General features: G+C 49.1%; 1 protein-coding gene across 14 annotated transcripts in view; it reads left to right on the top strand.

Annotated features, from left to right (window-relative positions):
- The window catches only part of PTPRF (protein tyrosine phosphatase receptor type F), a 397,714-nt gene that overhangs the window by 316,970 nt on the left and 59,652 nt on the right, over positions 1–21,092 (top strand). For 9 of the 14 annotated variants that reach the window (XM_061451477.1, XM_061451480.1, XM_061451476.1 and 6 more), the window contains 6 exons: positions 3,201–3,470; positions 7,535–8,116; positions 8,683–8,816; positions 9,820–9,964; positions 15,043–15,348; positions 18,278–18,471. In XM_061451477.1, coding sequence (XP_061307461.1) covers positions 3,201–3,470; positions 7,535–8,116; positions 8,683–8,816; positions 9,820–9,964; positions 15,043–15,348; positions 18,278–18,471 — 1,631 coding nt within the window. The remainder of the gene's footprint in view (positions 1–3,200; positions 3,471–7,534; positions 8,117–8,682; positions 8,817–9,819; positions 9,965–15,042; positions 15,349–18,277; positions 18,472–21,092) is intronic. The other 5 variants (XM_061451488.1, XM_061451485.1, XM_061451490.1 and 2 more) reach the window with 1 other exon arrangement.

The raw sequence follows: 21,092 nt of genomic DNA, 5'->3' as shown, positions 1-21,092 counted from the left end.
CCAGACTCTTATGCTAGAAAAGCAAGCGACTTAAATCACTGGCTTGAGCCTGAGGAATGTGTTGATGGTGCTCTGCAAGCTGCTATGAGAGCTCTGCCAGCTTTCACTAATGCTAACTGACAGCATCTCCCCTTCTCCCTCCATACTGACTGGGACAAGAAGCTGCCAATTATCCCCTGAGCGGATGGGAGGCTGTCTCTTCCTTTGTACAGGATTGTCCAGGCCAGATCTCTCACCAAAGGCATTGCTCTGATGCCCTCCCACCTCCCATGCTGAGAGCTGACCCTACACATGGCATCCATTTTCAGCAGCTGCAGTGACTTGGGCACCGCTGTTCTCTGGTACAGAGCTACAAGACCATCTTAGCAGTTCTGCGAGTGTACTGGTGCGGGGAAGCTGGCTCAGACATGCTGGGTCACCAAAATCCACCACAGAGACCTGTTTAACCACTGTTAAAACGTTTGCCATGTTTGAGAGCTGAGGCCCCCACAGCTTCCTGGCATGTCTCAGGCTGCAGTATACTGGAGGCATGGCCCATGTTGAGGTTGGTGATGCTGCAGCCTGTCCATCCTCCCATACAGTTTGGTCTGCAGGAGAGTTTTCCCTGCCATTCATCCCTTCTCTAGGCACACGAATGCACCGATCACCTCCGCTTCTCCCCTGGGGGTAAGGACAGGGCACAGCCACTTCTGAAGGGGCTCAGCCCTTCCCTTCAATCCTGCGGAGTGCTGCTGAGAGAGCTGCTTTGAAGTGCATCTCCCCTCTGCTGTCCACGGGGAAGCAAGGGGCAGTCAGCTGCTGGCTTCCCCAGGGAGAGATGGCTGCAGCCACTGCCTCTGCAGGACACATTAAGGGGGACACGGCACTGGCAGGGCTCAGGCTGGCCCCAGGAGCACCCTGAAAGCAATGCTTAACACAGGAGCACAGTGTAGGGTACAGGGGAGTCTGCAGCAGGCTGTGCTGCCTCTGGTCTCACAAGGCTGGGAGTCAAAATCTGTTTGTGCATGCATGTTGGGCTATGACCTTCCTGCATGGCCTCTTGTTCTCCACTCTCTTTGTCTTCCCATGTCCCTGTGCGTGAGTTCCTGTGTCCCTTCCCTCTCCCTGTCCTGCCCTTGCACTGCTTTCTGTCTGGCTCTGTAGTGGCCTCCAGTGCCTGTTTGCCTGGTGCATGTGTGAGTGCTCTGTGCACACCTATGGCTTTATCCTCGAGGTTTGCTCTTTTTTGTTTTAATATGGTAGGGTGGGTTTGGTCCTTGGATGGGAATGGAAATTGAACAGCTTCTACCTGGAATAATTCAACACCATGTTCATTGTAAAATGAAACCTGACTCTTAATGAATGGTGCTGGGATGCTTTGGTTGGAAATACACGCCATCATTTAAATCATTGCCATGTCCATCAGGTGAAACTGTATTCTCATGACTGTGTAGCACTTGAGTACACTTTCAGTTCTGTCTCGTTTGGGGAGCGCTGCCCCATCAGTCAGGTAACGCCTCACTGGCTATCACTCATGTAGCTATTGATTTGAGATTTAATAATTGATTAAAAGAAACAACCAGCAAGATTTTGGATTTAGACATTCAAAAAAGGAGTAAAAAAAAAAAAAAGAAAGGCAAGTTATCCTTCCCCTGGCTGGTAAGGAGCTAATGAGCCCTGTTTTGTCACCGAGACGATGTGTAGTACACACACGATGTTGACAGTATTGTCTCATTTATCACAAAGTCTTAGCTCTGTTGTACATGCTAGCGTGGGGGCTTCTGTGTTCAGTCTATTTCTGTGAGCCTGTTGCTTTGGGGATGAGTCATCAAAGAGAGTGCTAGTGGAATTTGATTTGGGGAGAGTGAGCTTGGCAAGCAGAACTGACACCTCTGCGGCTCACGGGGCTGTTAGCAGCTTTACTGCCTGTGGAGACACCATGGTAGCAGGAGCCAGGCCAGCAGAGCAGTGTCCCTCTCATCCCCCAGCGCCCGTGGGGCCGGTTGTGCCTGTGGTGTTCTGTAAGCTGGCACCGCTCTTGCTCCTGCCCCATTTCCACCTGCCCCAAGCACCACGAGTGTTGGCTGCTCCACCAGCACTGATGGAGGAACATAATTGGCAGGAAGAGGCTCCTCGGGAGCCGATCAGTCGTGAACCCGGTCACTGCTCTGGGGCTGCCTTTCTGGTGGAGGAGGCTAAAGCAGAGCAGGGCTGCTGGGCGAGACACGTTCGAGCAGTTTCCCTTTTTAACTACAGACTAAAATGAGCTTGCCCAGAGGAGACAAAAGATTTACCGAGCACAGTTGTTTCTGTACCCTTGCTTAAATAGGCCCATAACACTAACCCTGAAGAAGGGGCCTCATTTCTCAGTGTCATTTTCCTGACGGGAATGCATATGGCAGGCAGCTTTAGAGCTTTATTGTAGCTGAGAGTTGCTTACAAATAAGTCTTGAATGAAATACCCAGCAAGGGCTTGATATGAAGAGAAGCTGTGCAATGAAATACAGAGGAATACATCTCCCGAAGTGCTGCCACAAAGGTGGGAAGGGTTCTGCCAGCCCAGCTCTCTTCTGTCAAAATGGATATGATCTCACATCTGTCAGGATTAGTTCCCTCCTGCCCAGCAAGGTGATCTGTTCGGGCCCTGACAATGTCATGCAGCTCTGGTGACTATTTTTTCTGAGCCAAGGTAGAACCTGAGTTACATTTTGAAAGGAATTATATTTTATTTAGCAGTGCACGTGTGCTAATTCCAAAAGAAACCCTTTTGCTGCTCCTGCCCAAACCCTCTGAGGTTTAGGGGACAGGTTGCTTTACTCTAGAGCTAATAAATTGAGCAGGTAATTCTGTTTTGCAGAGCTTCAGTGGGGCCTGCACAGAGAGAGTGTGTGACTGGCATTTGTGCATGCTCTCTAATTAGAGGAATGTAATTTAAATGGAGGAATGTTTCATGTTAGTAATATGATTTCAAAAGGCTATGTTTGGAGGGAATGGATTGAGCCATCCCTTAATGAGTTCTTCTAATAAGATGCCAGTGGCTAAGGAAGGAGAGCAAAGTGCGTGCAATTTGGCAAAGCAGGGAACAGCTTTTGCACTTAATTTTATCTGTCCCGGGGGATAGACAGGCAAAACTATTGAACCCCCTTCACGTACCACCGCAATGCAACTGAGTGCTCTCTGCTGGTTCTGTGACCCTACTAGCTGTCTCCTCCTTGTTTCAGTGCGGCGTGTTGCTCCTCGATTCTCTATCCCTCCGAGCAACCATGAGGTGATGCCTGGGGGGAGCGTGAACCTCACATGCGTGGCAGTAGGTGCTCCAATGCCCTACGTGAAGTGGATGGCTGGTGTGGAGGAACTGACCAAAGAGGATGAGATGCCCGTCGGTAGGAATGTCCTGGAGCTGAATAACATTGTGCAGTCTGCCAACTACACCTGCGTGGCCATCTCCTCCCTCGGCATGATTGAAGCCACAGCCCAGATCACTGTCAAAGGTAAGCAATTACTCCTTGTGATGCTTCTGATTGGGTTTCAATAGTGTAGCCCTTTGTCAAAGTATCATTGGGTGCAGAAATTGACTGCAGTCTCCTGTGACTTTTCCACCTTGTAAGGGAGGTTCCCAAACTCACAACTTCATTTTTTCCTGCTCACAGTGTAGTATTTGCTTTGGAGGTCATTTCTGCATGTTTCCACATACATGTGGCACGATGGGAGACAGGCTTATGTCAGACTGGCTCCTTGTTATGCCATGAGGAGACCTCACCAAGCCTGTTCATCCAACAGTTTCTGGCTTGTTCTGTGTATCAGCAGGATCAGCTCAGCACAACAGTAGGCCACAGACTGTCCTGGAGAAGAGGGCTGTGGATGTCTAATCAGAGAGCTGTTTGCACAGAGATGTCCCTTGCAAAAAGGGTGGGACAAGAAGATTCATCTCAGCAGTGTGAAGTGCCTGTGGGCCTCACCAGAATGAGCATTCCCACTCTCCCCTTGCAGGGAAGAGCTGTCTGTGTTCATTTTATAACTGTTGTGTATTCCTCTGTCAATGTTCTCTTTTCTCCCTTACCACTCTGCCTTTTCCCCTTTCTCCATCTTTTGTTGCTGTCATAGAATCATAGAATTGTTAGGGTTGGAAAGGACCTTAAGATCATCTAGTTCCAAACCCCCTGCCATGGGCAGGGACACCTCACACTAAACTGTATCACCCAAGGCCTCGTCCAACCTGGCCTTGAACACCGCCAGGGTTGGAGCATTCACAACTTCCCTGGGCAACCCATTCCAGTGCCTCACCACCCTAACAGGAAAGAATTTCCTTCTTATATCCAACCTAAACTTCCCCTGTTTAAGTTTTAACCCGTTACCCCTTGTCCTGTCACTACAGTCCCTAATGAAGAGTCCCTCCCCAGCATCCCTATAGGCCCCCTTCAGATACTGGAAAGCTGCTATGAGGTCTCCGCACGGCCTCCTCTTCTCCAGGCTGAACAGCCCCAACTTTCTCAGCCTGTCTTCATACTGGAGGTGCTCCAGTCCCCTGATCATCCTTGTGGCCCTTCTCTGGACTTGTTCCAACAGTTCCATGTCCTTTTTATGTTGAGGACACCAGAACTGCACACAATACTCCAGGTGAGGTCTCACAAGAGCAGAGTAGAGGGGCAGGATCACCTCCTTTGACCTGCTGGTCATGCTCCTCTTGATACAGCCCAGGATACGGTTGGCTTTCTGGGCTGCAAGCGCACACTGAAGCTGGCTCATGTTCATTTTCTCATCAACCAGCACCCCCAAGTCCTTCTCCACAGGGCTGCTCTGAATCTCTTCTCTGCCCAACCTGTAGCTGTGCCTGGGATTGCTCCGACCCAGCTGTAGGACCTTGCACTTGTCAAGGTTAAACCTCATGAGGTTGGCATCAGCCCACCTCACAAGCGTGTCAAGGTCCCTCTGGATGGCATTCCTTCCCTCCAGGGTATCAACCAAACCACACAGCTTGGAGTCATCGGCAAACTTGCTGAGGGCGCACTCAATCCCACTGTCCATGTCACCGACAAAGATGTTGAACAAGACCGGTCCCGACACCGATCCCTGAGGGACACCACTCCTTACTGGTCTCCAGCTGGACATTGAGCCATTGACCACAACTCTTTGTGTGCAGCCATCCAGCCAGTTCTTTATCCACCGAGTGGTCCATCCATCAAATTGATGTCTCTCCAATTTAGAGACAAGGATGTTGTGTGGAACAGTGTCAAACGCTTTGCACAAGTCCAGGTAGATGACATGAACTGTTCTACCCCTGTCCATCAGTTCTGTAGCCCCACCATAGAAGGCCACCAAATTGGTCAGGCAGGATTTCCCCTTAGTGAAGCCATGCTGGCTGTCACCAAGCACCTTGTTGATTAAGGTATGCTTCCTGCTGCCATTTCACAGGTAGCTTTGCCCCAAAGAGGATGTTATTGCTGATTGCTGACCACATTGCAGCCCATCCAGACAGCTCTGTAGTGGGAGGCTGAAGCACGTGCCCTGCCTTTCCCATCTGGGGCCAAGCAGGTCCACACTATCCCTTTCCTCCTCTGCTTAACAGTTGATTTGTAGATCAGGTTTCCACAGATACGTCATCTTCTGAGTCTGTCTGTTCTCTCTGTTCTTGCAGGACCCCTCCTGCTCTATGGCCACCTCCAGCATCGAGTTCCTGCTTGAACAAATCACAGAGCTGAGCGTTAGCCCTCTCTAATCTGAAGATTAACAGCAAATTCTCTTTTCCCTGGTGCTGGTCAGAGGATGCTTTTAGCCTTAGCTGCACAGTGTTCCTTTTACTCATAGTGTCTGCTTGTCAGTAGCTTTTCCAGCTCTTGTTTTCTTACAGAGCACAGGGGTTGCCTTGGTTATAGTACCTACCCGAGAGTGTATGAAAGAAAAGGGCATGATGAGGAGGAGGTTTGGATGCAGAGGGAGGAGGTGGGACCTGCACCTGGTTGCCCTGACAGTTTCCAGTATTTACCTCTTTGTATCTGGGACAGCTCTGCCTCACTCCCTCTTTGGCTGACATCCCACTGCCACTCCAGGACTGCAGAGGTCCCCAGGACAGAGAGCAGTCTGCTCAGCTCCTTTAGCCCATTGCCTTCCTCCTTGTTTCTCTTGTCTGTCTTTCCTGCACCTTCACTCTGCATATAGTACTGCCTCTGACTCTAATTCCTTCATCCAGAGTTGCCTCTCCTGTGCTTACTGGAAAATAGACAGTTTGCAGGGTTAAACAGGAGAAGTATAATGACACAGAGCTAATTGCAGTGAGTGCATCGAAGGTACAAGACCTATGCCTTGCTCACATACAGGCTGCACACCCATGCGTAAACTGGCAAGAGTCAAGCTTCCAAAGGAAAAGGTGGATGAGTGTCATCTGTCCTTGAAAGCTTGAGAGAGGCTGCTAGGATATGTGTTATGTCAGGCTGTAATATTGGGCAGGATATTTGACTTCCCTGAGTCATCCTTGGGTAGATGTGTGGTGTCTGGTTGTGGGTTACATGCCCTTTCCTCCCGTGCCAGTTCAGTCCTCACCGATCTTTGTGTTCCATGTTGCAGTAGCACTGGAAAAAGCATCTTCCTCAGCACTCCTGTGCTGTAGAGATTGCCCTCAGATGAACCATGTGGAAACTGGAGACCTGTTGGCTTTGCCAAAGAATTAAATACTTAAGGATCTTAATTTGGGCTAAGCATTTTTCCTAGTTCCTCGTCAAGCACAGCTTCATTACAAGTCACTAATGACTTTAACTAGAGTGGTTGTAGGAGTTTTAAGCTTACTGTAGACTTTCAGTCATTGTCTTTAAGTATTTGTGTACTCTGCAAATCTCTCTCACTCACTCCTCTTTCTTTGTTGTCTTGGTAAAATGGCAAATGCGGAAATGTTTGCTTGTGGTAGTTGTGTTCTCATTAACACTTCAGAGATGTCAGTGTCATGGAGTACTTGTGTAACAGTTTATTGTCTGGTTGCAGTTTGACACACCACCCAGTGAAATAGTGGATGTGAAAGTTGGTAATTTCTCTGGCTGTATCCCTCCTGCATGTGTTGTAATACTTACAAGACATTCCCCCATCAACCCATCTAACAGCACTGTCCATGAATTCCCTATGGCCTAAGATGCTGTCTCTGTGGAAGTAGGAGCATAGCTGCAGATTACCTGTGGTGCTCTGATTGCTTTACTGTATCCCTTGTAAATCAGCTGTACACCTGGCTTCTGGGGCTAGCCCAGCCCAGCAAGTACCTTCCCACTGCCAGCTGAACCCCCATGACAGAAACATTCCTGCATCCCCGTTGAATTACCTTTATTTAGCCTGCTGCTGGTAAGTGCGTCAAGCACATCTAATAACATGATTGCTCTGTTTATCCTTCCATTAAGAACCACTTCAAGCAATATATGGTAATATAAAAATGCATGTTGTAGAGTATGAAATGATTTCTGCCTTTTAAAGAAGAATGTTAATGGGAGGTGGCAGCTCCATTTTTATCCCCGTGCACATTGCAGGGTTTGAGCTGACTGAATTATTTAAATCACACCTCTTTGCCTTCCAATTGCAGCACTGCCAAAACCTCCAACAGAGCCATTAGTGACTGAAACAACAGCTACCAGCGTGACCCTCACCTGGGATTCAGGCAACTCTGACCCCATTTCATATTACGTCATCCAGTACAAGCCCAAATCTTTGGAGAGTCAGTTCCAGGAGGTGGATGGTGTGGCAACAACCCGCTATAGCATAGGTGGGCTCAGCCCTTTCTCGGAGTATGAGTTTCGGGTCATCGCAGTCAATAACATTGGCAGGGGTCCCCCCAGTGAGCTGGTCGAGGCCCGGACAGGAGAGCAAGCTCCTTCAAGTCCACCCCTCAAAGTCCAGGCACGGATGCTGAGCGCCAGCACCATGCTGGTCCAGTGGGAGCAGCCAGAGGAGCCAAATGGACAAATCCGAGGGTACCGTGTTTACTATACCACTGACCCGCATCTGCCTTTGAGCATGTGGCAGAAACACAACACTGATGACAGTCACCTTACCACCGTTGGGAGCCTCATCACGGGGACCACGTACAGCATCCGTGTCCTGGCCTTTACTTCAGTGGGTGACGGACCCCCCTCGGACATCATCCAGGTCAAAACGCAGCAAGGGGGTACGTATGGAGTGAGGTGCCACAGCTCCGCGTGCACCTCAGTGGTGTGCTGCTCGGCTGTGTGTCTGATCTATACCAGGCATCACAACTGCACTTAATGATCAACCAGTTGCGTGTCAGAGTGGCATTCCCACCCCACAGCTATCAGATTTAAGCCGTCAGCTTGTCCTGGGTAGTTGGTGTCAATCTCTGCAAGTAACGCAGCCCGCAGTTTTGTCTGAGATGCAGTGGCTAAAAATGTGACACACGGTCCTGGGCATGGACGTCGGCACCTGTGTGACTGTGCTGAACCTTTCTGGGGTCTCAGTATGCGTGTGGAAGGAAGGAGCGGGGATGCAGACAGGGGCTGGAAGTGAGCACGATTCCCATAGCCACCCTCCTGGGTCCCAAAGGTGCCTGCTTTTTGCCTGCATTCTTCCAGGAGCACAATATGGGGGAAAGGGAGGAAGGGAGAATCCAGAAAGAAAGAAAAAGGTCCTTGCAAGGTGAAACACAAGCTCTGCAAAGCCATGCTACTCCTTTGCCTGCATATGCTTCCCGGCACTAACCATGTGTTTGGTCCCCAGTTCCTGCCCAGCCAGCTGACTTCCAGGCAGAAGCAGAGTCTGATACCCGCATCCTGTTGACGTGGCTGCCTGCTTCTCAGGAACGCATTACCAAATACGAGCTGCTGTACTGGGAAGGGGAGGATGGCACCCAGGTGAGGATCCTGCCTCTTCATCAGCAGCACTTGGGGTCGGATATACCAATTCAGCAGCTTGGGAAAGGTGTCTGCTTGAGCTGGGGTGACAACAGGACCATTTCTTCTCTGCGTTTCTTCTGTCTCAGGGGTGTGTATAGGAATATGGCAGTCTCCGGCTTCTGTGTAAGTGACCTCAGCAGTGCTTGTTGATGCCTAACAAAGTAACTAGTGACTGGTTTGGGACTAAAAAGACTCCAGAATACCGTGACACCATCCTTGAGGCATCCTTACTGCTGGTGCCTTTAAAGACAGTAGGGCTTCTAGGTGGGTCTGAAATGGCTTCCAATATGTGTCTGCAGCTCCAGGACTGGTTACACTTAAGGAACACGTTGAGGGTGACCTAGAGAGAGCCCTTCCACATTTACTGCCAGGTCCCTAAAGGAAGTCCAGCTCTAAATATATGAAAAGCAGTGCTGGCTTCAGGGCAGCACAGTGAGAGCTGTGCAAAGGCAGCTTCACAATGTCCCATAGTCCTCTTCTGCATTCATAGTGGCATGACAGCTGCCAGAAGTCAGTGCCCTCCAGGTGAAGTGACAGCAAAACAAGTCCTTTAGTGGCACTGTTTAGGTGCATTAGCAATCCCAACTGCTTTAGGGCTTTACTTTGTTTCACAGGCAGGCATTGTCTGTTGGGAGAAAACAAACTCGTGTCCTGTGCCTCTCACGTGAATTACAAAACTAGTCCCAGCATTCCCACAAAGACAGTGATAGACAGTGCAGACTGGACACGAGTGTAGCCTGGCTGTCAGAGAGGTCTGCCAGGGTCCTTGTATCACTCCCAAGAAGTTCTATACCTTGGATGTCATGCAGAACTGCAACAGGTTTGACAGCGTGACTGTGACTTTCTGTGGAGCCAGAATGGGTGATGGAGCTGCCTATTCCCTTGGCATGGAGAGCTGAGCACCAGCTTTTCTAGATTTTCCAACTACACCAAATAATCTGTGTTTCCTTTTATTTGACAGCAAAAGGTGGAGTTTGACCCAACATCCTCATATGCCGTGGAAGGTCTCAAACCAGACACGCTGTATAAGTTCCGTCTGGGTGCCCGCTCAGAGCTGGGGGTAGGAGTCTACACCCCAATGATCGAAGCCAGAACTGCCCAATCCAGTAAGTGTCTGATACTATGCACTGCTGAAGACAAAGCAAAAGCAGTCCAGTTTCCATTGCCTGGGCATGGAGTAGCCCAGTACCTCTGCCCTTGTGGGTCTTCAGGGATGCCAGCATGGAGTTTGCTGAAGGGTGTAATGGGGAAAGTCACCTGGGGTTTTGGATCAGGGCTCTTTGGCAGAGGGGGTGCACCCAAGTGGTAAGTTCTTTCTTCATGTCCCTTTGATCATGCTGTTTTTCCCTTAGGATAGATTCATAAAAACTAATGGAGGAATGAAACAGGCTGGGAAATTGCTTTGGAGAGCTTGATTTGAGTGGGTTTGTGTATCTCTATGAATTTACTGCCATGCAGACAAGCTGTCTGGGCAGGCAGTATATGAGTGTTTGGCTCTATATGTGACTGTCCCCAAACCACTGGATTTTCATCACTTCCCATTCCAGCTGCCTTCCTTCCTCCAGAGTTCATCTCTGGTCCATACACTTGATTGATAGCAGGATGAGGCATTCTTTAAGGCCAGATGAGCTTGTGGCTCTCAGGCAACTGGAGGAGTCAAAGTTTGGCAAAGTGGCTGTTTGCCTGGGTTGTATGAGCAAGTAGGGCTGCTGCTTCTGGGACTGCAGCACTAGGGGAAACCAGAACAAGCTGCAGCTGATCTAATAGAGAGGCTAGATAATGAGGTGACCCAGGCAATATCACTTTCATCCTCGCTCTGCCCCATGTGATCACAGAGCAGGAGTTTGCATTGCTCTGACTGGCAGCTCAAAGTGCTGTGCATAAGCAGATTAGGGCTATCAAAGGGCCCTGCGATAAGCTCGTTTTCACTAACGATTTTTGGGCTCGCCATTATGCAAAGAGCATTAAAAGGGGGGGGAAAGACATTTCTGTTAGCACCGTCTGTCTGGGATTTACTAGCTATGTGGGGTGAGCAGTTGGCAAAAGCAGCCAGCCTTCCCTGCAGGGAGGGCACCAGCATGCACAGCAGCTGAGAGCCTGAGATGGCCATTAGAAAGGGAGCTCAGGCAGGAAAGAGCTGCTCTGCTCACTACTGGAGTGACCTTCTCTTTGAGGAAAACTCAGCTTCATTAGCATATCAGTCGCAGGGATTCCTCCACCTCGTTAAGTGAGCTAATGGTGGCTTAGTGCCACAGGATAGGCAGGTATGAGAATGGAGAAAGGTTCAGATCATGCAGTTATAAATATTTGAACACTGAGAACAAATTCCAAGTGTGGGGATTTGTATACCTATTTCAGATAGCTTTTGTATTGATAGGCAGAGGTTGAAGCAACTCTCCTGCCACTTAAATTAATTCCATCAGTGGATGCTCTTATCCTTGAACACACTTAATCAGAGACAGCTCCATGCATAAATGAGTCCTTCAGAGTCTCACAACAGTCCAAGTAAGCGAAACCTCTGCTTTGTGGACTCTTTAAGGCGGACATCTTCCCATGACCTTTTCCACATGCTGTCTGCTCACAGGGGATCTCATACTGGTCTGTTTTTCAGGTTTTTGCTTCACTGGCTGGTGGAGCAGTAGCTGTCTGGTTCTGGCATCTCTTTAGTAAGAGAAGTATGCACAGGATAGAAGAGGTTTGGCCACAGGAATAACTTTGCTTGAGCAGCGAAACCCTCCTTACACTGAGGGACCTACGAGTTCTTTTGATTTATCCAAGAAGTGACTAGGTCTTGGTTTACAGGCCCCTAATTGAGAATATTTCTGGTGACAAACTGTTGGATGAACAGTCCCAGTGCAGATTGAATTCTTGGGTACTGAGGGTCTCAAAGTCAAGTAGGCCTTTCAGAAAGCTCTGCTTAAGCTCAGCAGTTGTGTGCGCAACTTCCAGGCAGAAATTCTTTGATCTTCACATAGCATCAGATGGTTTGATTGGTCCCCTATGGCTTTAGGATTTGCTAATCTAGAAAGAGTGTTGCTTCCAGTTTCAAACTGGTCTCCTTCCTGCACTCTTCCATCTGGTAGCCCTGAGAAAGGCTGTTAGATCTTGGAGGTTGACATGTTGAGGTGGGACACAAACTGCAGGAGCAGTCAGGCTCCTGCTTTCCAAATAGCCTGTCTTCAGGCTTTATTCCTGGCCCTAACAAACCAGTCACCGTAAGGTAGGAGGCACATCATCACTAGTGAGTCGCTAATGAGCTGGAGAAGGACATCTGCATTGCTGCTGCTGGGCTTTTCTTGTGGCATCCCTGCTCAGGAGTGATAGGGGTGCTTTTCCAGGAAGGCCAGATGGATGCAGTGCCCCTTTGCACCCTTCAAGCAGCACAGCTCAGACCCCATCTTCTGAGAAGCCTCTGGGCTGTCTTTCCTGCTAAGCTGCTTACTTAGTTGTTGGGCACCCTGCAAAGCATACAAGCAGTGCTGCTTTGAGGGCCTGAGGAGCATGGGGGAGTTTTCCAAGAGCCTGCACTGCCTCAGGCAAGCAGTGTGATACAGGAGAAGAGCCCATAAAGCCTCAGCATTAAAATGCTGTTCTCGCTTAAAATACAAAGGTGGGTCTTGAGGCTGCCTTCTCCCTAGTGTACAGAGTAGGTGGGCTGGGTGGGTGCACAGGACTGCTGTGGACCAGCAGGGGAGGCTGGTGTGAGTAGCCTGGAGGCAGCAGAGGTTTGTAGTGTGGGTACCTCTACGTGTGTGGGTGCATGCTGCCACCCAGTCTGCTCTTTGCTGGCCCCAGGAGGGACAGTCCCACTCCTTATGCATTTTAAGTTGATCCTGCTCATGTTACCAAGTTTTATTTTGTTTTCTTTACATGTTAATCTGAGTTTTTTGCCTTGCACATCATGTTTATAACTCTTACCCAGTCAACTTTTTACCTGCCCACCCTGCCAGCCATAGCTGCCTTTGAAGAAGTTCACTGCTGCATCCTAAGTGATGCTGTGGAGCAACAAAGCCAGAGCATATCTCTTCTGTGAATGGGCTCTCTGCAGACCATGGCAAAGGAAAGGCTTGCCAAGCTCCTTATGTCTCATCTGTCCCTTCTGACCAGTTGCTTTGTCTCAGCCCTCTCTGAGCTCACTCTTGGTGTTGCTTTGGTGTTACGTCTTCCTACTCTCTTCTCTGCCACTTCTCTGCTGATTAACCAAAAAGACTGTGAGGATTAATTTTCTACCCTTGCTCCCTTCCTGTATACCAGATGGCAGAGCAGGATCAGCCTTCCCTCACATAAGCAACTGTTTGCTTCCCTTCCACGCACTGCTTTGACTTCTCTTTCCCATAGCAGCAGTCTGATTCTGCTCAGGCATCATCTCTTCCAGATCCATCACTGCCCACTCTCCCTCCATCTTCTCTCTCTCCAGACACCTCAGTGCAGGCGTCGGAGATGGGCCCTCCTCCCTGAGCACTGAAGTGGGCACAAAGAGTTACAGGCAGCCTGTGAATGTCTCTGCAAGCAAATGGGCCTCGTGTTCTACAAACAGAGGTCACCAGTGGCATTGGGAAGTGCTGCTCTCCCCAGCTTTCCAAAATCTTTTCCCACTACCAGCCTGTGCCCAACAAAGCCAAGGCACAATTGTTGGGTGCTTTAATTATCTGAGGTCCCTGCTGCTGTCTGGGTAATGTAGGTTGTGTTTGCCTTTGTGCAGGCAGTGAGGGTGGCAGGCTTCTCACTGTGCCCTAGGAAGGCTGGCTCTGGTGCACTGATGGCTTCAAGGACTGCAGCATGAGGAAGGGCACCAGTGTTTTTTCAGCCTTTTTTAGGTTTCTGGGTGCAGTGAAGAATGGAAGCAGCCTTTCATCTGCCATAGCAAAGCAAGATACCTTGTACCAGTCTTATTGCAAGCCAGAAGCTTGCTAACCTTAAAGCAATTGTGTGTGCTATTTTTTGTGAGAGTGCCCTGCTCTCTCTGCTTAGGGCTCTTCTCTTCTGTGCAAGCACCTGGGATTGCACCCATCTCCCTTGTGCCTTCCCTGAACAGGTGGGGGTCCCTTCCTTCTTCATTCTTTCCACCCTTGCCTTCTTTGCAAGCATGCTGTCTGCAGCATCGCTGGGCAGTGAGGCCAAAGGAGAGGAGCCTGCTGCTGCTGTGGGAGGGCTCCCATGTTGCTGGGGCCCTGTTACAACAGGACAGCAGTTCTGCAAGGCTGGAGAAGAGAATGAACCAGGCAATTGTCTAGAGATGCTCTGCTTTGTTCAGATTGTCTCTTCTTTCCTGATCCCTCTTTTCACCCACCAGAGTTGTTTTGCTGCTGTTCCCCAGCAATGCTGTGTGGCAGCCAACTGCTTCTCATCCTGAAGCATCCACTGCCCACTTCCCATTCCTCTCCCTGTGGCCACTTAACACTGCTGGGGCTTAGTAATTAATGCAAACTGCAGATGGTTTTTTTGCTTGTGAGGGGACAAAACCTGCCTGCTTTCCCCTGTACAGCTCCATAGGCCAGGAAGCTCCTGAGGCAGGTAACCAGTTTGACAGGCATGAAGCAGTTGGTCCCAGACACTAGGCACGCGTGCAAAGCAGCACAACCATGTTATCTCCTGTTTCCACGTGGTGCCTGGGTCAGGATGCTGCTCACAGCTGATGGTTGTGATTCCAAACCCTGCCTGGACACACTCCAGGCAGCCTCAGTCACCTACTTTCCCTACCCTCTTTTGTTTCCTTCACTTGACTAGGAGCAGGTTTTTCAAGCCTTCATACAATCTGGTGTGTGAGCTTCCCTTCTGCCACTCTTGCGTTCTATAGCTTCCTACCTCTTCTGGTTTCCATCTGCTTCAGATCTTCACTGAAAGCATCTTTCTTCTCCCTACCAGTCTCTCTCTCATGATCTTTCCCTTACTGCCATTTGTTGTGTTTGGTAAAGTGAGTGTCCAGAACTGCTTTGGGAAGAGGTGTTCTCTGATGCAGAACAGCACTCCTGTCCCCATGCTGTTCATCAGGCTTTCAAATACAGATTGCCCCTAGTGCCATCTTTGATCTGCAAGGCAGGCAGGCAGTTGTCCAGGAAGCTGCTGGCTGAATGTCCATGTGCATGTTCAGTGTTCCGTTGGCTGGGTAAAAGTTCCCTGTGCATTTTTGTTTGTCCTTCCACTCATTTCCCTTCATCTCCCCACTTCATTTATTTATCCCCAGCCCCCTCCGCCCCACCCCAAGATGTCGAGTGTGTAAGCACCAGCTCCACTACCATCCGGGTAAGTTGGGTGCCACCGCCTGCCCAGAGCCGCAATGGGGTCATCACCCAGTACTCCATTGCCTACCAGGCAGTGGAAGGAGATGACAACACCAAGCATGTGGTGGATGGCATTGGACGGGAGCACTCCAGCTGGGAGATCAAGGACCTGGAGAAATGGACCGAGTACAAGGTGTGGGTAAGGGCTCACACCGATGTGGGGCCAGGACCGGAGAGCATCCCCGTGCACGTGCGCACTGATGAGGATGGTAGGTGTTACTGAACAGCTACTTCAGCTACCGCATTGGGGTAACCAGGTCTCTCCTAGCTGAGCCGCTGGAAAACGGCGGAAAGGGAGTGGGGATATTGGCCTTGGGAGTGCTTTTCAAACAGGACTGGAGGCTGTTGGAGCAGTTCCTTAGTCAGCTGCTCCAAGGAGTGAGTCTCCTTGGTTGCCCTGGAGTGGGGTAGGGGAATTGCTCTGCTGGCCCTTGTTTTGATATGATATGGTTGCCTCCAGGCTGTGGGTCAGATCTCCTGGTGTGGTCCCACAAGGGTCCTGTGTGAGTTAGCAGTGCTTCCTGCGCAAATGAGGAGGCAGTACACTGCTTTCCCATTTGGCTTTCTAGTGTTTGGTGGTGGAGGTTTTCCATTTTACTGAAGGTAATGTGAGTTTTCTCAGCCAAAGGCTTCTCTCACATTGTGAGATCGGGACTTAAAGTTTACTTGTTGACCTGAAATCCAGCAAACTAAAGAGGGCAAAAGAAATCCATCTGAAACTTGCAGATACTACAGGAAAGCTGCTTCCTGCCCCAGCTTCCAGGCAAGCCACAGATTATATAAATCTGCTCTTCCGCTCAAGAGTCAGAATATCACATGGACAGAACACTTTACTGGATACGACAGCTTTAAAGAGAAATTGCTTTGTATTAGCAGGGCTGTCAGTTATGTCATCGTGACTTAAGCCAATTCCTTTGAAAGTGTCAGAGCTCAGGGTGACAGTATGAGCTTCCATGGCTTCATACTGACCCCAGAAGCTGCAGGTTTAATGGGAGAAGAAAGAGATGCAGCATGCAGGCAAAGAAGGGATCATCTCTGCATTGCTCAGTCAGCATAGCAAATTGAAACCAGGCACGTTACAGTTTCCGTAAATGGGCTGCCAGTGTCCCCCATGTCTCCGTGGCTCTGGAAGCGGTGTCTGGGAATGCTTGCTGACTGCATTCCTAAACTGGCAAACACGTCTGTGTGTGTCCTGCTGCCTCTATTGTTTGCTTCAGTTCTCATTCAGCAGAGTTGTAGCCCAGGGGAAGCTGCTACCCCAGAAATGTCGCAGCAAGCACTCTCACTTGGTTTTTGGGCACCATGGTTGGACATTCCAGCTTAGCTGTCAGGAGTGATTTCATATCCCTCTGACATGGTGATGTTTGGTAGATAGCCGTGATGAAGGAAAGAAAAATGCTAAACTGCTAAATGCTGAATCTGAAAACAAATCGAACTTTGCCTGTTTGGGTCTCAGACACAGCACATATTCCCATAATGGGGTAAGATAGTGTTCTTCGCTGTGGTGTGCTCACACTCGCATCTCTTCGTGTCCCTGCAACATCTCCATATCTCCTGCCGAGGCCTCCCGCCTTCACTTGCCAGCAGAGCTTGACAAGCAGCTTCTGCCTGGTTCTCGGGGAGGATCTTGTTTTTCACTTGGACTCCCAACTGTGTGTGTGGGCAGGTGTCATGCTAGGGCAGGAGAGCCCTGTGGCTTGTGCAAGGTCACTGCGCTAAGTGAATTGCGGATTACAGTGTAGGCTGCTCCAGCCAGAAGGAGGTAACTATTCAAGCGCAGCCCCCTTCATTCCCATACATTGAGCTGGCCTCATGGTGCTAAAGTGCTCCGTTCCTCCTTTCTCTATTTTATTTAATTATCTACAATTAAGAAGGACATCTGGGGAAAATAATGAATTGCCCTGCAGCTTAAAAACTGTGCTTACCTGCTGGGTAGCTGTTTCTTCCCATCTAGTTGGTTGAAATAGCAATCCTCATTATGTCTGCTTGTCAGCTATCCATCCCTAATTATATAGTACTGATTGTTTCTTGCTGTGCTGAGAATTGGGGCATACAGGGTTCCAAACCCCTGGATTTTCCAGGGCAGTGGAAGGTGGAAAGGGTGCTGCAGTGGAGGTGCTAGAATGGAGCCCAGATCCTTCACTTGAGTACAGGGCACTTGAGTAGCAGCAGTGTGTTCTGCAGGGTATGCACACCTCTGTTCCCAGCTGCTTCAGCCGGAAGGAGCTTTCCAGGAGCAACTGAGAAGCTCATTTTTTAGCATTGACATTTTTGTCACAGTCAATGCAAGAGCAAAAAGTAATAAGGAGGTAATTTTTCCAAATGGTAAATAGGGTATAAATACATTTTTAAACGGGCCTCACCTTGCAAGAAAATTGATATTTTGTGTGCAGTGTAATTTTTCATTTTATTATCAAAAAGCATTCAGCTAGCCGTGCATGAAATACAGTCCCCAGAGCTGTCACAATTCCCACAGGCCCCTTTATCTGACTGAGTTCAGTGACTGCTGTCTCTGAGCTCTGGGTTATTGTTTTAGGATGGTGCTTTTCCCCCTCATTAACCTGTTGCTGTCACAGGAGAAGAGCACGTGTGCACTTTGGCTGCTGGCAGGTAGCAGGGCTCCCCGCAAGGCAGGCTCAGCACCCAGTTGCGTTACCTGGGGGCTGTTGGACTGTGTTTAGATATATGCAGAGGGATCTGAGAGGAGATGTTGTGACAGGCAGGATGCAAAGAAGGCTTCAAAGCCCCTGCCTCTGCTGCCGGGCACCCTGAGCTGTGGGTGGTTACAATATTCCTTATATTCTGCGATATTCTTGTATTCTTCCTTGATCCCTTATTGCTGTAGACAAGAGAGGGATAGATGGACCTTGGGTCTGACCCAGCACAGTGGCTTTTAGAGGTGCTTCTGCATGTCACAGTCGCACTCCTTCCTACTGAGAGTAGCAAAAGTGCTTGGCTTCTGGGAAGGGGTTGGGGATATGGCCACACTGGAAAACTGCAGAATGATCTCCTGGGCAGGTACAGGCACTTGTGCCAACATCTGTCATTCTACTGAGGTGAAGGGAAGGTAGAGGAGTGAGAGATGATTGACAATGGTTGTGTCGTATCTGCTAACTGTTTATCCTGTGTGTGTTACAGTGCCCAGTGCCCCACCTCGAAAGGTGGAGGTAGAGTCTGTGAATTCGACTGCCATCCGGGTGAGCTGGAAGCTACCCATCTCCAACAAGCAGCACGGGCAAATCCGCGGGTACCAGGTTACATACGTGAAGCTGGAAAACAATGAGCCCCGAGGGCAGCCAGTGATCAAGGACGTCATGCTGTCGGAAGCACAGGTACAGTATGGGGACCACAGGCTGGTGGGCATGGCACCTTTTTTCTCTGCAGAGGGCTGGGCTGTCTGGATCCGAGTATTTCTTGGCCTCCTCTTGAGGCCAGGCATGAGATTCAGCTCTGCCTGAGCAAGGCAAACAGTTTATCCCTAAACCGTGGCTTACAAATAGGTAAAATGTTCAATCAGGAAAGGATTGCTGTAGGAAAGATGATGTATTGAATGATGCTTCTCCCTTACCCTTTCTGACATGTACCTCTCTCTACCTGCCACGTCCTGTGCAGATTTCAGCTGCAGCAAATTGTGTTTTGCCAGTCAGGTTATAAACCATCAGAGTTTTAAGGCCTTAAGTCTGTTTCTTTTGTGCTTACTATGTTCAGGGCAAAGTTTCTCCCTCTTTGCAGTGCTACCTGCTTTTTTGACACAGGGATGGCTCTGTGCCATTGGGTGGGCGCAGCATGCTAGGCAGGGCAGCCCTCCTGTGGCTCAGCAAAGCCTCCCTTTCCTTCTGCTTTTGCAAGGCAGGGACTTGAACCTTGCATTGCCTCTTGAAACCAAAGTGTAGGTGAAACCAACTGAGTCTAGGAAAGGCCGATGGGGTGGCAGGGGAGAATTGAGCTGCAGGCCCATATTGCCCTGCCCTCTGACTTTGCCCTCTGCAAACCCCATATAACAATCTGCTCATAATTATGTGATGTCCTGGATACCTCACTGGCTGTGTGCTGAAGCCCTGCTCCTTCATAGTGCTCCAGGCATAGATATGCACTCTGCTCAGCCCAGCAATGTGCAGTTGCTTCTTTCCCAGGGTCTGGGGAAGTTCTTGGTCTGTTGTGAAATACAGCTCTTCTTTGGAGCGAGGGTCCTTCGTCATGGATGACCCAAGCTGTTCTCTACAAAGATAATCGTATAAATGAAGTACAGGATCTGCTGCTGTTGGAAGCGACGAGTAATCGATTCGGAGCTGGCTTGCCTGAATGATGCCCAATATAAATACTAGAGAGCTGCAACGATTAATTGATCTCTGGCCTGAATGCAGCTGTGAATCATTTATATGTTTGTCAGTAGGGAGTGCAGTGCACAGAGGCAGCTTTACTCCCCATTCATATTCTGAAGGGTAAAACTCAGAAGTAATGTGGAAGGGAAAAACTTTGAAGAGAGAAAATGTTTTGAGGGTCCTTGCAGTGTTGTCTGGGGCATGTCTCTGTTAATGCTTCAAATGCTGCTTTATTTTAATCATTAGAAAAGCAGCTTACTGTGCTTTACTTATTCCAGGAGGATATAAACTTCTGTGTTGTTTGACCAATTGATGCTGTGTTGTTCAGCTGGAGTTTGGAGTTAATGGGTTGGTCCCAAGCATCAGTGGGCGAACTTGGCAATGTTGTTCTTGTTTGTGTTTTCAAACATTTCATGCTTGCCCAGCCAGTTCTGCTTTCACTCCTTACTCATGCATTTCAGAAAGAGAAACCCCATGTTAATGTGCAGGAATGAGGATTCCAGTGCCAGAAACTTTCCAAGGAGTGCTGGATTTTGCATTATTTTGAATGTGTGCATCAAGGAGGCAAGTTGTTTGAAGCTTCCTGGCATGTCAGACCACTTACCAGTCTTTCGTATTCGGTGAATTTATGTGGGAAAGTTCTCGAGTGCTGTGACTATGTTTTTTTTCTGGTGTGTGTGGTGCTCAATTCATCCACTGTAACTTTTGGATGGAAGCAAAGGCCAAAAGATAGTTGTAGAAAAGTGACTACTCTGAAGAAGTCATGTCACTCCTGGGATAAACTAATGATGACCCTGCAGGGAAGAGGTTTCACTGACTTGGCAGTAGAGATCTTTATTTCCCAAAAGAGTGAGAAGCCAGGCATGACCTGTACTTGTGATGAAATACGTCTGTTCCAGAAGCTGAAGAACCCTGTAAGAGCTGCCATCTTTCAGTGCGGCAGTGTGTGTCTTTGCAAACAGCTAGATGGAACTTTAACAAGTAGTCTTGGAAGAGTTATTTTCTGTGGAAGGCAACAAAAAGAGTCACAAGGAACACCTGTCCCTGAAAGTCACAGAGTGAAAATGGTCAGAATATAGCCACAGTTCAGTACTCCTAAACATTCATAAACATTTCTACCAGTGCACGAGGGGAGAATTAAACTGCTTTCTTCTCTGGAGCCAAAGAAATTCTCTGAACACGTAGACAGAGCCTCTCCTCCTTTTGTCTAGCCAGGCTGTCTGCTGATTTTGAGTAGGTATGTACCATATAATCTGCTTCCTGCAGATGGTATGAAGACCCTGGTTTTACAGCTGACTCATCATTTTCCCTGATTGAAGATGAGAAATGGAGAGAGTAAATGAAGATGAAAGGAAAAAAGGAAAGGGAATGGAGATGTTAGCTGTGCAGATAATATAGATTCCGAGTTTTCAAAACCATGTGAGTGGAAAGGACTGAAAACATGAGCAAGAAGTGGGACCCTGGTGCCGGAGAGATCACATTCTATTTTGCAGCCTCCTGTCTAGGGAAAGTAACCTGTCATTCAGAAGGTCCTGTGATGGAACTGAGGCCTCTCCCTCCCCTCTGTGACTGTGCCTGAGGCTGATTACCTCCATCAGACTTCTCATGCCTTCCAGTCTGAGCTCTCACCT

This window comes from Pezoporus flaviventris, unplaced genomic scaffold (genome assembly GCF_033815535.1).
Source record: "Pezoporus flaviventris isolate CSIRO_AGI_PZ_B2104156 unplaced genomic scaffold, CSIRO_AGI_Pfla_v1 ptg000013l, whole genome shotgun sequence".
Classification (NCBI taxonomy): domain Eukaryota; kingdom Metazoa; phylum Chordata; class Aves; order Psittaciformes; family Psittacidae; genus Pezoporus; species Pezoporus flaviventris.
This window is presented reverse-complemented; position numbering and strand designations above follow the sequence as displayed.